The sequence below is a fragment of the Scyliorhinus torazame genome, chromosome 7 (genome assembly GCF_047496885.1).
Source record: "Scyliorhinus torazame isolate Kashiwa2021f chromosome 7, sScyTor2.1, whole genome shotgun sequence".
NCBI classification, from domain to species: Eukaryota; Metazoa; Chordata; class Chondrichthyes; order Carcharhiniformes; family Scyliorhinidae; genus Scyliorhinus; species Scyliorhinus torazame.
The window spans coordinates 98960161-98976116 of NC_092713.1; the positions used below are offsets into that span (position 1 = coordinate 98960161).

General features: G+C 42.8%; 1 protein-coding gene across 3 annotated transcripts in view; it reads right to left on the bottom strand.

Moving 5' to 3' along the window:
• Positions 1-15956, bottom strand: part of raver2 (ribonucleoprotein, PTB-binding 2) — a 133868-nt gene that overhangs the window by 28600 nt on the left and 89312 nt on the right. For 2 of the 3 annotated variants that reach the window (XM_072511133.1, XM_072511131.1), the window contains exons 7-10: positions 10927-11028; positions 9323-9431; positions 5952-6235; positions 261-375 (exon numbers count right to left, since the gene is read on the bottom strand). In XM_072511133.1, the coding sequence (XP_072367234.1) occupies positions 261-375; positions 5952-6235; positions 9323-9431; positions 10927-11028 (610 nt within the window). The remainder of the gene's footprint in view (positions 1-260; positions 376-5951; positions 6236-9322; positions 9432-10926; positions 11029-15956) is intronic. The other variant, XM_072511132.1, reaches the window with a different exon arrangement.

The following is a 15956-nucleotide window of genomic DNA, read 5'->3' on the forward strand; positions in this document are numbered from 1 at the left end:
AAGATATTCAACAATATTTCAATAAAGACACCAATATTTTCAAAGGAGTAAAAGAGTACTTTGGGTAGAAAAGAGTGTAGAAAATAGTGCTTTACACAGAGAGCATTTAGCTTTGAATCAATGGCAGAATATTTGTAGCATCTCCTTATCATTCCACGAACTCTAACCAGTGCCCTGCTCTATTTTAAAACATCAATAACACGATCCGCTCATTAATGCCATACAAAAAAAAGGAGGGGACACCTCTCCAGATTACTCACCAGGCAAATTCAGATTCGGCAGAATATTGCAAAAGTTAAGATAAGGATTATTCGGCATTTTTAGATCAGGTGGTGGGATTCCCAGCAATGATGTCTGGTTGCTTGCTGCACTACTCTGTGGAGAAAGAAGACTTTAAAACAAACAGGACTTTTATTTTCCTCTGCTAATTATTTGAATAGACTTGTTTAATACCCTTGCAACTATTCTTTTCTGTTTTTTCTATTAAAATTACTAAAGATTTCTGGGTTAACAAACCTTAGGAAAGCAAAGGTAGTTTTAAGGGATTTACAATTGTATTGGCAAATATTTGAAGGTATAGTTTCAAATTAGTATCCTTTTGTGTTTCTGTGTAAGGATGGGTAAAGCTATAGTTAGATTCATGCTGGACAACGGTATGGGGGGGGGGGGGAGAAAGAGGAGAGAGAAAGAGAGGAGGACTCATTTTAAATTGTGCTTCTATTGTGCTTCGAGGAGGTTACGGCATGAGAAATAAACAAGCTTGCAGAAGAGCATAAAGTCATTGCTTAGCAATCGGGGCATCTTTAAGGTAGGAAGCCTTTTTGAGTTTAGTTTTTAGCTGGATATATTGCAGTTGGAGAGAGGAAGCCAGGGCGCGATCTTCATTCAGCTCTACCAGAGGAACAGCTGGATAGGGCAAGGGGCTGAAAAAATGCAGACTTCCCAAAGAATCAGATAAAGTCCAGACATCCAGGGAATTGGGACAGAAAGAATGTGTTAGGAAGACTGAAGTTAAAAGGAACAGAGACAAAGAAGTTGAACACTGTTCAGGAGAATTCAAGGGAAAAATAGAATTGAAGAACAGCTACAGCACCTAGATTTAAAGTAGGAAAGCAGACTTCAGAGGTAAATCAAAAGTTTGGTGCCATCTTGATACAATATGGAAATCAATAGTTAAAGCAATTGTGGAGAGTTAGTGCAACAGTCAAGGCAAAGAAATCAGTGCAACAGTCAAGGCAAAGAAATCCTGAAGGGGAAGGTGTAAAACCTGGAAATGAAACCTTGATGGAAACGAAACCTTGATGGAAACAGCAGAGGGAAAGATTCATTTAAAAGAAGATTTGAAAGTGTATCTTTTGGAAAGCAGGGTTTCAAATCACTCATGTAGAAGCCAGAGTTCAGTCAGACAAGGCGGTTCATGGTATACGAATCTCCTGAAGGGAATGAGGAGAAATCCACAGAAATTCATTTGCGTTCTGAGTTAAATGTGTCCCGACCACAGCCAGCCTGTGTTTAAAGGGTCTGCACATTGCTGAGACCATTGTAGCCCAAGATATACTTTGTAACCAATGTTAACTTTACAATTTGTTGCGGGACTGCCTACATAGGCAGGTCTCAACCTTCCCGCTCCTACCACCAAGGGGGATACAGGATAGGGAAGTTTCCAGAGTGTGGGTGGGAGAAGGGAAGGTCTCTGACATTCATAAGGAACTCATGGGGTCAGAGGACACGCAGACGGAGGAGCTGAAGTACAAGTGGGAAGAGGAGTTAGGAGAGATAGAGGATGGTCTCTGGGTGGATGCGTTATGTAGCGTCAACGCGTCCACAACATGCGGCAGGCTCAGCCTGATACAGTTTAAGGTCGTTCACCGGGCTCACATTACAGTGGCTCGGATGAGCAGCTTCTTTGTTGTAGAAGATAGGTGCGCAAGGTGTGTTTGGGGGGGGGGGGGGGGGGGTCAGCGGCAGCGAACCATGTTCACATGTTTTGGACATGCCCAAAGCTCAGGGGATTCTGGCAGGCGTTTGCAGACGTCATGTCCACGGTGTTAAAAACAAGAGTGGCACCGAGTCCGGAGGTGGCGATTTTCAGGGTGTCGGAAGACCCGGGAATCCAAGAGGAGAAAGACGCAGACGTTCTGGCCTTCACCTCTCTGATACCCCGAAGATGGATACTATTAGCTTGGAGGGACTCAAAAGCCCCTGATGTCGGAGACCTGGCTATCTGACATGGCTAGCTTTCTCTTGTCTGGAGAAAACCAAGCTCGCCTTGAGGGTCACTATTAGGGTTCGCCCGGAGGTGGCAACCGTTCGTCAACTTCTCTGCAGAAAATTCATAGTCAGCGGAAGGTGGTGGGGAGTTAGGTTAGTTTAGAGTAGGGGGTTAACAAAGGTGGGACCTGTAAGGGAGGAAGCAGGCTTTTTGCACTAGGTTTATAGACTTATATATAGTTTATTTTGTTGTAAAATCAAAAATACCTCAATAAAATGTTTATTAAAAAAACCTTACAATTTGTATATATTTGTAAAGCTAAGGGGGAGTAATGGAGCATTGCACCATAGTCCAACTTTTCATGTTCAATAATTTCTTTTTTCTTGTTATTAAAACTAATTCGCGGTCCTGTGACTTTTTGGGAGGAATGGAGTAAAAATTAGTCTTTTGAGCCAGGATTCCATTCTGGGATCGTAACACAGTTTGCATAAGATACATGAATGAGTCAGGTTTCGAACATTGGAATACATTTTTTCCCCTTCTCTTCTGTAGCTAACAACTCTTGCTACAGATACACTTCACAAATTCTAGGTGACCTTTTGTACATGCTCAACTGACCATTTCCACGTGTGAACTTGGACAGAAATAATGTTGCAAATATGAAGTTCAGAAGATTATGTTTTGAGATGGCAAAATGGAGGATTGAAAGGAGTCATGTGACGTGTTCTGAATTCTGCCCAGCACCCAAGCGTGGGTGGCTTGGTTGTTAGGGGCCCAGCTTGTTTTGCTGGGAAGGTGGTGCAGGATGTTCATACCCTGTAGACAGCAGCAACAGCATCTGTGATGGCTTTGGATTGACTGTTAGTCTCCAAATCATACAGGAGATGAAATGCCAGAATGTGAGAAATCAAGGTTTTGCAAGTGGTTAATAAAACTATTTAATTCCAAGACAGAATGGTTGAGGGCTGCGAAGGACAGTCAATTAGAATTTCTATGGGGCAACATGGTGGCGCAGTGGGTTAGCCCTGATGCCTCACGGCGCCGAGGTCCCAGGTTCGATCCCGGCTCTGGGTCACTGTCAGTGTGGAGTTTGTACATTCTCCCCATGTTTGCGTGGGTTTCACCCCCACAACCCAAAGATGTGCAGGCTAGGTGGATTGGCCACGCTAAATTGCCCCTTAAATGGAAAAAAAATAATTGGGTACTCTAAATTTATAAATAAAAAATAAGAATTTCTACTTGGATACATGGTCCACATGATTTACTTTGCTGTGGAGGTGAGCTTTATGGGGGGGGGGGGGGGGTAACGTCCATAACAAGTCACTGTTGTATCGGTTTACAAGGTTTTCTAAGATATCAATGAACTTGACAGAAACAGGTATGGCTGCAAAAATCACTGAGAATAAAGGTAAAGAGGAAGCTTTTCTCTAATGCTTACCATACAGAATGTGAGTGATAGCTTGGGCTCAGATTGAAGAGACCAGGTTCATGAGGATTTAAATTAGGCTGGAAAATTCACCTGCTTTGGCTTTTTTTTGGGGGGGGGGGGGCAATCTCAGTAAACGTCAATTCAGGAAAAGGAAGCAAGCCATCAAGAACTGAGAATAGCTTTGGACAGGTTCCAGACGAATCAAGTGTCCACTTAAGGGACAAAGTATAATCACGGAGGGGGATTTTCAGATGTTTTAAAGTTTAAATTGGGAATCTTTGCTGTAATTTAGAGAATAAGTTGCCTGCTGAAGTTCAGAATATTGCTTTCAGTGTGTTTATTACAGCAAGTCTTAAAGCGTAACATCTTGTTGCCTGATCTTTCCAATCCAGTCCCTGGAAATTCAAATATCCTTTTGAAAAGTTATTGGTCTCTATAGAGATTGTAACAACAAGCAGGCTATTTCACTGTTACAATGGTGGGAAAGTCTGCCCAAGTGCAGTTCAATCTGTGCATCTCCAGCATCCCATCAAATCTGAAATGGGCAGCATCTCTCAAATTGTTTCATTTATTCAAGCAGTGGCCATCATTTTGTTCATTAAAGTAGTGACGAAAAGGATAACCAGAATATTAATCAGAGTTGTGCAGACCAATCCTCGTTTGCTACAGCAAAAAACAGAACTGTCAAGTTCTACTGCTCATAGTTTTACTTTGTGATGTTTTGTACACTTGAATAATTAGATTTTTTAAAAAATGAATATACAAGTGAAATTATTTCATGATGTTTTGTTTTTGCACATGCTCACGTTACTCCTTTTTCTTTTGCTTGTGTAAATGATTACCCTTAGTTTTTGAATTTCTGGCATTATGTTCTTGCCAGAAGGCTGGTTATGCCAACTCTAGCAGATCAGCTGCGTTATATAGGCAATTCCCTTGGGGGCATTCTCCGGTCCCCCAGGAGCATGTTTTTCGTCAGCACGGTAGCACAGTGGTCAGCAGTGCTGCCTCACAACGCCAGGGACCCGGGTTCAATTTCAGCCTTGGGTCACTGTCTGTGTCCTCCGGGTGCTCCGGTTTCCTTCCACAGTCCAAAGATGCACGGGGTAGGTGGAGTAGTCAAGCTAAATTGACCCTTACTGTCCAGGGATGTGAAGGTCAGGTTATGGGGTTGCAGGGATAGAGCAGGACATAGTTCGGTGCCTACTCGATGGGTCGAATATCCTCCTTCTGCACTTTCGGGATTCTATGGCAGCGGGATTCTCTCTTCCCGCTGCTTGAAAATGGCATTTCCCATTGAAGCCACCGGGAAACCTGCAGGTGGGACTGCGCTGCTGGCGGAGACAGAAAATCCCAACGCCCGGTAAATTCCAGCCCATTTATTTTTTCAAATAATGATTGTGTCTGTTTAGGACATTTGGTATAAGGATATTTTAGTGTTGCCTAAATTACATAACCGAATCAAGGAGAAATGGGAAGCAGAGTTGGGAGGAGAGATCAATTGGGGAGTATGGAGAGATGAACTTCGTAGGATAAACGGCACCTTCTCTTGTGCAAGGAAGAGCATGATACAGTTTAAGGTGGTGCACAGGCTGCATATGACTCGGGCGAGAATGAGTGGGTTCTTTCAGGGGGTAGCAGATGAGTGAAAAGCAGTTGGGCGGGGGCCAGTGAATCACACGCACATGTTTTGGGGTTGCAAAAAAAAATTGGGAAAATTCTGGGCGGGAGGGTTCATGGTCTTAGCCAGGATAGCAGAGGAGGTGGGCCCGGACCCATTGGTGGCAATAATTAGGATTTCAGAGAAGCCGAGCTCATGGAGAGGGGGAAGGCAGGTGCCGTGGCCTTCTCCTCTCCGATTGCACGGCGGCAAATTTTACTGGAGTGGCGGTCGGCATCGCCACCGGGGGTAGCGGCTTGGTTGGATGACCTGTACGACTTCCTGCGGTTGGACAAGATAAAGTATTAGTTAAGGGGCTCCACAGGGGTTTGGAGAAAAGGTGGGGGATGTTTGTGACCATGTTTGAGGGGTTGTTCATCGCCAGGGTGGAAGAATTTGTACAGACTTTATTCTAGATTGCTGGGAAGTATGTTTCCTGAAGTGTTTATTTTCTGTAACCAGTTTTGACAGATTTGTAATAAAATACATCTTTTAAAAAATTACATAACAGGAATTATTTTGCACTTCATTATAAAATAGCATACTCTCAAGAAACACAACCGTAAGAAACTTCTTCCACACTGTTCCAAGGCAAATTGTATACATATTTGCACTCGAGCTGTTAGGTGTGGGGAGGGGGGAAAATCGCTTACCCAAGCAGCACCACTCATAGATGCATTTGGCTGGATGTGTTGTTTTTGGTGACTGGTGATCAAACTTCCCAGAATAGAATTAGGAATTCCTTGAAGGTGTGCCTGTGCGACAGAAGCAGAAACTGGAGGTGGCCCAATGACTATACTGGACTTCTCCAACAAGGCTTTTTGCTCGGTTGTATCTTGTCCCAGAAGTTTCTGATTGGAGTGAAATGGCAAAATCCCCAGTGGTGGTTGAGCAGCTGCTTTAGCAAATTCAACAGGCAATGCAGGTACCGAAATACCTGTGTCAAGGAACAACAGATATGAGTGGTGAGTGACAGAATGATTTCATTATTTTTAGGTACATTTTAAAATAACTGCATATCACAATCTTAATACACTCAACTGGTGGGATGGAGTAGAAGTGACAGCCACTTGCTGGTTCATTCCTCAGAGAATGCCTTGCATGGTTCAAATTTAGAACAATGCTTGGCAGTTAACTGTCAGCCATCAACAATTGGTGCATTCTCCATGGCAATACCTTTACCAGAGGTCACTTGCCAACCAATCAGCACTCTCTTCCCACACAGTATAAATTTGTTGATTTCCCCTAAATTGTATTATTGCACATGTACTGATGAGCACAAGATGAAAAACTGAAAATGTCTCTTTGCAGCAATATTCAGTATCTGTACTACCAAACAATTATAGATACATGATGCAAAGAGAAACCCCTTCTAAATTTTGTGAGCCCAAATTTAGAGGAAATTAACATGATAGGTGGCACAAGCATGGTTAGCAGCCTTTAAAGTAAATAAATCTTCAGGCCTAGTTAAGGCGTATCCAGGCTGTTGAGGGAGGCATGAAGGAGATATCAGGGGCACTGGCAGTAATTTACAAATCCTCTCTGGCCACAAGTGCCAGAATACTGGAGGACTGTTAACATTGTCTCATCATTAAAAAGGGGAAGCACGGACAGATCAGGAAATTATAGGTTGTTCAGTCTAACCTTGGGGGCGAGGAAGTTACTAAAACAAAATCCTGAGGAACAGAACATATCTGCACTTGGGTAGGCACGGATTAATCAGCGATAATCAGCATGGATTTGTTAAGGGAAGACCATGTTTGACAAATTTGATCAAAGTGTTGATGAGGGTAATGAATTTTGCGTGATCCATATGGGTTTAGCTTTTGATAAGTTCCCCATGGCAGACTGGCCAAGAAAGTAAGGGCCTATGGAATACAAGGCAAAGTAGCACATTGGATCCAAAATTGGCTGCGAGGCAGAAAGCATCACTCTCCTATGACTGGCAGTCTGTTTCCAGTGGGGTTCCGCAGAGCTCTGTGCTGGGGCCCTTGCTATTTGTGGTGTATATTAATGATTTGGACTTAAATGTAGGGGATATGTTGAAGACGTTTGTGGGTAGCATGAAAATTGGTAGGGTGGTAAATATGAAGGATAGCTGCCGACTCCCAGGGGATATCAATGGACTGGTCAAGTGGGAAGCAGAGTGGCAAATGGAATTTAACTCACAAAAGTGAGGTAATGTACTTGGGGAGGGCTAACAAGACGAAGGATTACACTATGAACGGTAGGACCTGGAAGGTACTGAAGATTAGGGGGACCTTGGAGCGAATATTCACAGATCCCTGAATGTGGCAGAGCAGGTTGATATGGTGGTTAAGACATATGGGATACTTGCATTTATTAGCTGAGGTGTAGAATAGAATACAGGAGCAGGGAGGTCATGCTGGAACTGTATAAAATGCTGGTTAAGCCACAATTGGGAGTACTGTGGGCAGTTCTGGTCACCACACTGTAGAAAGGATGTGATTTCACCGGGGAGGGTGCAAAGGAGATTTATCGAGATGCTGCTTGGGGTACAGGGTTTGAGTTAGGAGGAAGGATTGAATAGGCCGAGGCTGGTTTCCATGGAGCAGTGAAGGTTGAGGGGGGACTTGATAGAAGCATATAAAATAGAGTGGATAGGAAGGCACGTTTTCCATATGGAGTCAATAACCAAGGGACATAGATTTATGGTAAGAGGCAGAATGCTAAGAGGGGAGTTGAGGAGAAAACATTTCACTCAAAGGGCGTGGATGTTTGGAACTCACTGCCTGAAAGGATGGTTGAGCAAGAAACTAGTTAACATTTGTGAAGTATTTAGATATTCACTTGTGCTGCAATAAGCTTCAAGGCTGTGAGCCAAGTGCTAGAAAATGGGATTAGTGTAGACAGACCTTTGTTGACCGGTGTAGATATTTCTGTGCTGTAATCAGTATGAATAAATGAAATCTTCAACATTGGAAAAGAAAACCACCCTCCCCGGCTAATTTAAATCCCACCGGACTAATTTATGCAGTACCACAAAGTACCATGCCAAAATTAAAAGGATTTATGCCTCAAAAGTTGTGGACATTGGAATTAAAACCTATTATTTAATTTGACAAGATATTCGTATGTACTAACAACTAACGCTTCTAAAGCAACAAAATAAATTGAATGTCAAGCAGATATCTGCACTCAAACTAATTCTGGCCTACCATGCATTTCCTATGATAATTGTTCAACCATTGCTAATGCCTTAGAGGTCCAAGCTCGAAATTCCCTCCCTACACCACTCCACCTCACGTTCCTCTTTTAAGACACTCAAGACTTACCTCCAGCTGAGCTTTTAGTCATCTGAGCCAATGTCTCCTTATGTGCCCGAGTGTCATACTTTGTTCATAATGCTCCTGTAAAGCACCTTGGGGGGTTTCATTATCTTAAAGGTGTCATGTAAATATAAGTTGGCATTGTTTTCTGCATTCCATCTTTGTTCACACGTAAAAATACAACTGAACTCAGATCTTTAAAAGAATGCAACCTGTTTTGGAATCTGGTGTTGGAGCCAATTCCTTACTACTGACATCAAATACCCTAAAGATCAACATTTCATTCCACAGAATTTGAAGTATAATAGTACATTTTACTTTTACATAGTTCTTTAAAAATCCAAACCAAACAAGACTACCATACTTCATCAGCAGGCAATGAGCTCCTTTTGGCTGCCTCACTTTATTAAACTGCAATCTTGTCAGAAACCAAAATGGCAGAAACATCATACCAGTGCAGAAGGGACGTTTGCAAGTTGAGGTAAAGCTCATTTGTGTAGTCATTATCCTTGCAAAGGGCTGTTATGTTAGAGCATCTTTTATTTGCTTGGACAGAAAGATCTCAGATAGCAGCGGAGTCTCTGTAGTTATCAGTTGCCTTGACTGCAACTCAATAATGCTTTGTTGTGCTTCATACAAGCTTCGCATTAAGTATTTCATTCATTACCTATTTGTCTTTTTGTGTGGTTCAAGTTAGTTAGCCAGCTGTGCTGTCTGAAAGTTTCTGAATTTACCTTTTGGTGAATCAGCCAAAATTCCTTTCCCAGGGTTCAACATTGTAGCTGGTCCTAGGCCCAAAGCCGCTTGAAGCAAAATAGATGGGTCTCCAAGTAAACCGGGCTTCTGGAGATGGAATGTTGAAGAGCATGTTAAAGCAGTAAAATATCTTTTCTCTTTAATTCATTGATTTTTGCTGCAATTTATTTCTCCTCTTCAAAAGGAATCAACTTGTGCAGCATGTGTCCACTGTCTCCCAGTATTTCACTCAAGTGCCCATTCCTTATCCACAGACCTATTTGGTACAGATTGTCAAGCTGTTCCATAGTACATTAATGTAACAGAGTTATTTCCTGGTCTACCATCTACTTTTAAGCAGGAACATTATATTACAAGAAGTGGGAACAGAACCCTGGTTAAATTTGCCCCTCCCTCGCCCAAACAATTGCTCTAGTGGAAATCAACTCAGGCCGGACCCAAATTAGAACATGGAAGTGTATCTGGCTAGCTGTCCTGTAACCAACTGAACCATCATAGTGAAAAATCTAAATTAAATTATTTCCACCAATAGTTTAAAAACATCCTTTAGAATGAACAGAAGGGCACATTCTGTTCCAAGGGCAGAACAAACCAGATTCCAAAATACAACCGGAATCAAATAAGAAAAGCTGTGTGTTGCAATGATGGGTTACAAGTTACACCAGTGGTTGATATGCACTTCCTTCTGTACTTGGAAAGTGCAGACACCAACTTTAAACATTACCTTGAATTGGATGCATCAATCTCTTGGTGAATTTATTGTAACTTTAATAATACATCATTATTAATGCAAAGTTTAATCCCAAACATCTGATCAAGGCACCTAACAAAATAATAGATTTGAGCTTTATAAACTTAGGTACATCAGGAAAAGATTATTTTGAGCTGTGGAAGTGGAATACAGAACTGGTGGCTAAGATCCCAATGTGCTTACTTTGGGAGGTATCATTTAAAAATCCAGAGCACTGCACTATAAATACATTGGTACAATACTGGAGTTTACATTCAAATTTTCCTTTGCCACATTGGCAATAAGTCAATTAAGCACAGTGTGATAGTGTGACTGTCCATAGCTACTCTTCCTTACTTATATTTGCAGTAATCACTGAACACCAAGTGCATTCATCAATAGTGAAATCTAACAAGAACCACAAAATTTAAAATACTCTGCCTGACATTTCACATGAGACATTCAATTGCGATTCTGTCTGCTTACATAAATAGGTGAATGTTAAGAATTTAAAAAAATTAAATTTAGAGTACCCAATTCATTTTTTCAAATTCAGGGGCAATTTAGCGTGACCAATCCACCTAGCCTGCACATCTTTTGGGTTGTGGGGGTGAAACCCACACAAACACGGGGAGAATGTGCAAAGTCCACACGGACAGTGACCCAGAGCTGGGATCGAACCTGGGACCTCAGCACCGTGAGCCAGCAGGTGTCTAGATGGCTAACCCACTGTGCCACCGTGCTGCCCGTGAATGTTAAGAATAAAATGGCATTGAGAATAAACATATCACAATACAAATCCAGTTTTGAAGATTTGAGATTAAGCCAGCTAGAATCTGAACTATAACTCACATTGTTGATTGCTGGATTCTCCTTGCTCAAGAGCAGCTGTTGCTGTTGTGCTACCTGCATTCGTAGTAGATTCTGAAATAGTCCATTTCCCAACACAGCATTCTAATAAAATAATCAGTTAAAATGAAGCTGGTCACAAGGTACAGATCAACCACACAGAAAAGTAATTCATCCGAGCTTTACGAAGTTTTAAGATGAAAGTGTCAAAACAAATAATCCACTAATAAAATACTTTCTCAGTCAGGCATTGGAGTTTAGGAAATGTACTACCTTCAGTGTGAACAAGCAGAAGGAACAAAATTCAGAGTTCACTCCCAATTTCGCACCAACTACCAAATTGAACACTAGTATATACAAACATATAAATTAGGTACAGGAGTAGGCCACTTGGCCCTTGGAGCCTGCTCCACCATTCAATATGAACATGGTTGATCGGAGCGTAACAAGTCCACATTCCTGCCTACCCCCAATAACATTTCACCCTGTTAATCAAGAGTCTATCTAGCTCTGCCTCTAAAATACTCAGACTCACTACCCTCTGTGACGAATGCAGGATTTTAGATATATATTGCATTTTAACATTTGGCAATTTAAGAGTTAAAATGCTGGGTTCGAGTGTGTTTGACTGCAGTAATTGTGCTTTCAAAAGAACCGTGTTTTGCAAGACCAGAAAGCTTTTGGGAGCCAGAGGTGAAATTGACAGTCATAAAAGCCTGGGCTAGTGCACTGTTGTTTGACTAGGCAGTGTCCCTGGGGATTTAGTGTTTTCAGCCTGTGAAGTTAACTTGTTTTCAGTTTGGGGAGATGGAGCTTGGCGGAGCTATGGGGCTGGGTTCTGCGGCCACGCCCGCAACAAGATCACCACGGATGGGATGCGGACCATGTCAATTCTTCCTCAGTGAACGCAAACAGGCGCCGGAGTGTGGTGACTAGGGGCATTTTCACAGTAACTTCATTGCAGTGTTAATGTAAGCCTACTTGTAACAATAATAAAGATCATATTATTATGTAACGGTCCATTTGACCTCAGGCGGGAATTTCCAGTCCTCAGGCAGGCGAGGCCGAAGAACCCTCCCACCCCATGGTATTCAGACATTTTGAGAACGCTTTTGAGTTGAGTTCTGATATGGCTAACACGGAGTCCACAAGTAAGGTCTTTTTCTCTCTCAGGAGGAGAGTTTAAAAAAGATTAATAGTATTTAAAGCAGTACAGACTTGTCAGAGGACAAGGGGAAAACTGAAACAAACCAGTTGAAACAGCTTTTTGAAGACATCCAGCCAGAGTCTGCATGGGTTCTAACAGGAGCCAATCGGTTATGGAAAGCAAGTAATACTCTGTGCCATTGGTTGATGTAGGATGGTTTGAGAGTTGTATGTTTTTCCTTGTTATTTAATTGGGAAGAGAGATAATAATTAAGGGTATTGTATTTAGTAGTATTTTTAAGGGGCAATTTAGAATCATTAAATTTACATAGGAGGCCATTCGGCCCATTGGGTCTGCACCAGCCCTTGGAAAGAGCACTACTTAAGCCCATGCCTCCACCCTATTCCCGATCCACCTAACCTGCACATCTTTGGACTGTGGGAGGAAACCGGAGCACCCGGAGGAAACCTACGCAGACATGGGGAGAAAATGCAAACTCCACCCAGTCACCCAAGGCTGGAATTGAACCCGGGTCCTGGAGCTGTGAGGCAGCAGTGCTAACCACTGCTAACCCAGAAATTGTAAGCTATTTTCTGGTGTGAGGAGGTTAAAGATTTTCATACTGTGTTAACAATAATGTTTTTTTTTAAAATCCTTATTTCTTCCTGGAATCACTCCTGGAGTGAAGTATTCTTTCTGCAGTCTTACAAAATAAATTAAAATATTGGGGTTTTGGTCCAGTACCCTACCACTGTTTGGGTCTGGCCTAGGATATCAGAAAAAATGTCTCATCAGTCTTAAATGAGCGACCCCTCGATCTAGATTTTCCCAAAAGAGTAAACATACTCTTTACATGCACCATGTCACGATCCCTCAGAATCTTAAAACGTTTCAGTCAAGTCACCTCTCACTCTTCTGGACACTTTAATGAATACAAGCATAACCTGTCCAAACCTTTCCTCATAAGACAACTTGCCCAATCCAAGTATTAGTCTAGTAAACCTCTGAACTGCTTCTAACGCGTTTACATCTTTCCTCAAGTAAAGTGACCAAAACTGTATACAGTGCCATAGACGTGGTCTCACGAATAACCTGTACAGCTGAAGCATAACCCCTCTTCTTTTGTAATCATGGCCCCTCACAATTAACAAAAACATTCTATTAGCTTCCCTATTTGCATGACTAGTTAGATAAGATTGGATCAGAATAAGGCATGATTCTATCCTCGCCCCAGATCATATGGCACACTGATTTTCATGGATAGCATGTTTAGAGTGGTGGTCACACCCCAGGCTGAGTTTGCACAGGCAGAAAAGGGACAGGCGATTGCCAGCAGAATAGAGATAGTCAGGTAGTGCACGAGTCCCCTGGGGCCATACCCCACTCAAACAGATATGGATACTGTTGGGGGTAATGACTTCTCCGAGGAATGCAGTGAAAGTCCAGTCTTTGACACCATAAGTGGCTCAACTGCACGCAAGAGGAGGAAATAGAGCGATAGGGCTAGAGTGTAAGGGGATCCAATTATAATAATAATCTTTATCGTCACAAGTAGGCTTACATTAACACTGCAATGAAGTTACTGTGAAAAGCCCCTAGTCGCCACATTCCGGTGCCTGTTTGGGTACACAGAGGGAGAATTCAAAATGTCCAAATCACCATGAACAGATAGGCATTTATGTGGTCACAAAAGTGATTCCAGGGTAGTTTGTTGCTTCCCTGGTGCCAGAGTACAGAATGTAACAGAGCAGCTGCAGAACATTTTGGAGGGGGAGGGCAAACAGCCAATTGTCGTGGTACACATTAGCACTAATGGCATAGGTAAAAAATAGGGGGAGGTCCTGAAAGCCAAACACAGGGAGTTGTGATAAATTAAGAAGCAGGACCTCATCCCTACGGTAGTAATCTCAGGAATGCTCCCAGTGCTATGGTGCATGGTGGTTAGCACAATTGCTTCACAGCTCCAGGGTCCCAGGTTCGATTCCCCGCTGGGTCACTGTCTGTGTGGAGTCTGCACGTTCTCCCAGTGTCTGCGTGGGTTTCCTCTGGGAGCTCCGGTTTCCTCCCACAGTCCAAAGATGTGCAGGTTAGGTGGATTGGCCAAGCTAAATTGCCCTTAGTGTCCAAAATTGCCCATAGTGCTGGGTGGGGTTACTGGGTTATGGGGATAGGGTGGAGGTGTGGACTTGGGTAGGGTGCTCTTTCCAAGAGCCGGTGCAGACTCGATGGGCTAAATGGCCTCCTTCTGCACTGTAAATTCTATGTAATGACGCCCAGCAAAAATACATCTCAATAAGGAGCAAAGACTTTAAAGTAAGGAAGAACTTACCATGGACAACTAAGGACATTAAAGAGGATATTAAGTTGAAAGTGGAAACATAAGCTGGCAAAGGTTACTGGTAGGTCAGAAGAGTGGGACAGATTCAGAATGCAGCAAAGACAGACTAAAAGAACGATTAGGAAGGAGAAAATAAACTAAGGAAAATCTGGCGAGAAACAAAAAAGCTTATTGTCTGTTTTAAGTACATTTTAAAAATAAATTTAGAGTACCCAATTCATTTTTTTCCAATTAAGGACCAATTTAGCGTGGCCAATTCACCTACTCTGCAAACTCTACAAGGAGAGTGACCCAGGGCCGGGATCGAACCTGGGACTTCAGTGCCGTGAGACAGCAGTGCTAACCACTGCGCCACCATGCTGCCCACTCTTTTAAATACATTAAAAGGAAGAGAGAAGTAAAAATAGCAATAGAAGTAAAAGAAAGCATTGGCCCCTTGGAGAATGAAACTGGGGAAGTAATTACGGGGAGCAAGGGACTGGCAGAGTTAAATAAATACTTTGCATTGGTCTTTACTGTGTAGAGGATGCTACAAGCACTCAAATATTTTTTTTTATTTTTTTTTAATAAATACAGGGGGCACCAGAGGATGAGTTTTAGGCAAACTAATGGGGTTAACAGTGGTCAAGTCCCCTGGACACAATGGTTTTCATCCCAGGATGTTAAAAAGGAAGTAGTTGCAGAGATCATGGATGCATTGGCAGCCATTTTCCTTGGATTCTGTAACCGTGCCGAAGGATTGGAAAACTGCCAATGTGGTACCCTTGTTCAAAAAGGGAAGGAGGCATAATGCAGGAAACTGCATGCCAGTTAGTCTAACTTCAGTTACTGGAAAATGTCAGAATTGATTGAGAGACTACCAGTGCATTTGGAAAGTCATAATCTGATCAAGCACAGTCAGCATGGTTTCATAAAGGTCAAGGCATGTCTGACAAATGAGTTCTTTGAGGCATCAGCCAGAGTAGAGAGAGGTACCAGTCAATGCTGTACATTTGATTTTCAAAAGGCATTGATAACGTGTCACACCAAAGGCTACTACGCAAGATAGGAGCGCATTGTGTTAATATTCGGGAATGGATAGAGGATTGGCTAAGTAACAGGAAGCAGCAAGTGGCGAAAGGGGTTTTTCTCAGGTTGGAGGGAAGTAATCAGTGGAATGCCACAAGGATCAGTGCTGGGACCACAGCTCTGCACAATACAACTTCATGATGACTTCCTGTTACGGCTGTGTGGAACTAAGTTGCACATTCGGCAGCTCCCGCTAAAAACGGACTTTTGGGCTCTTTTCAGAGCCCCCAACTCCATTTTTTCAACGTTTCCCGGTGTGGGAAGGAGATTGCAATAGTTCCCCGACAGTGTATGGCTTGGACCAGGAGCGGGACGACTAAAAAAAAGTGGCTGCGAACCCAAAGAAGGTGAGAGGGAAGAGGAGCAAAATGGCGGCGGGCGGGGACCAGGCAGCGTGGATGCAGTGGGCGCAGGAGCAGCAGGAGGTTATCCAGCGCTGCTTCAGGAAGATTAAAGCGGACCTGCTGGAGCCAATGAAGG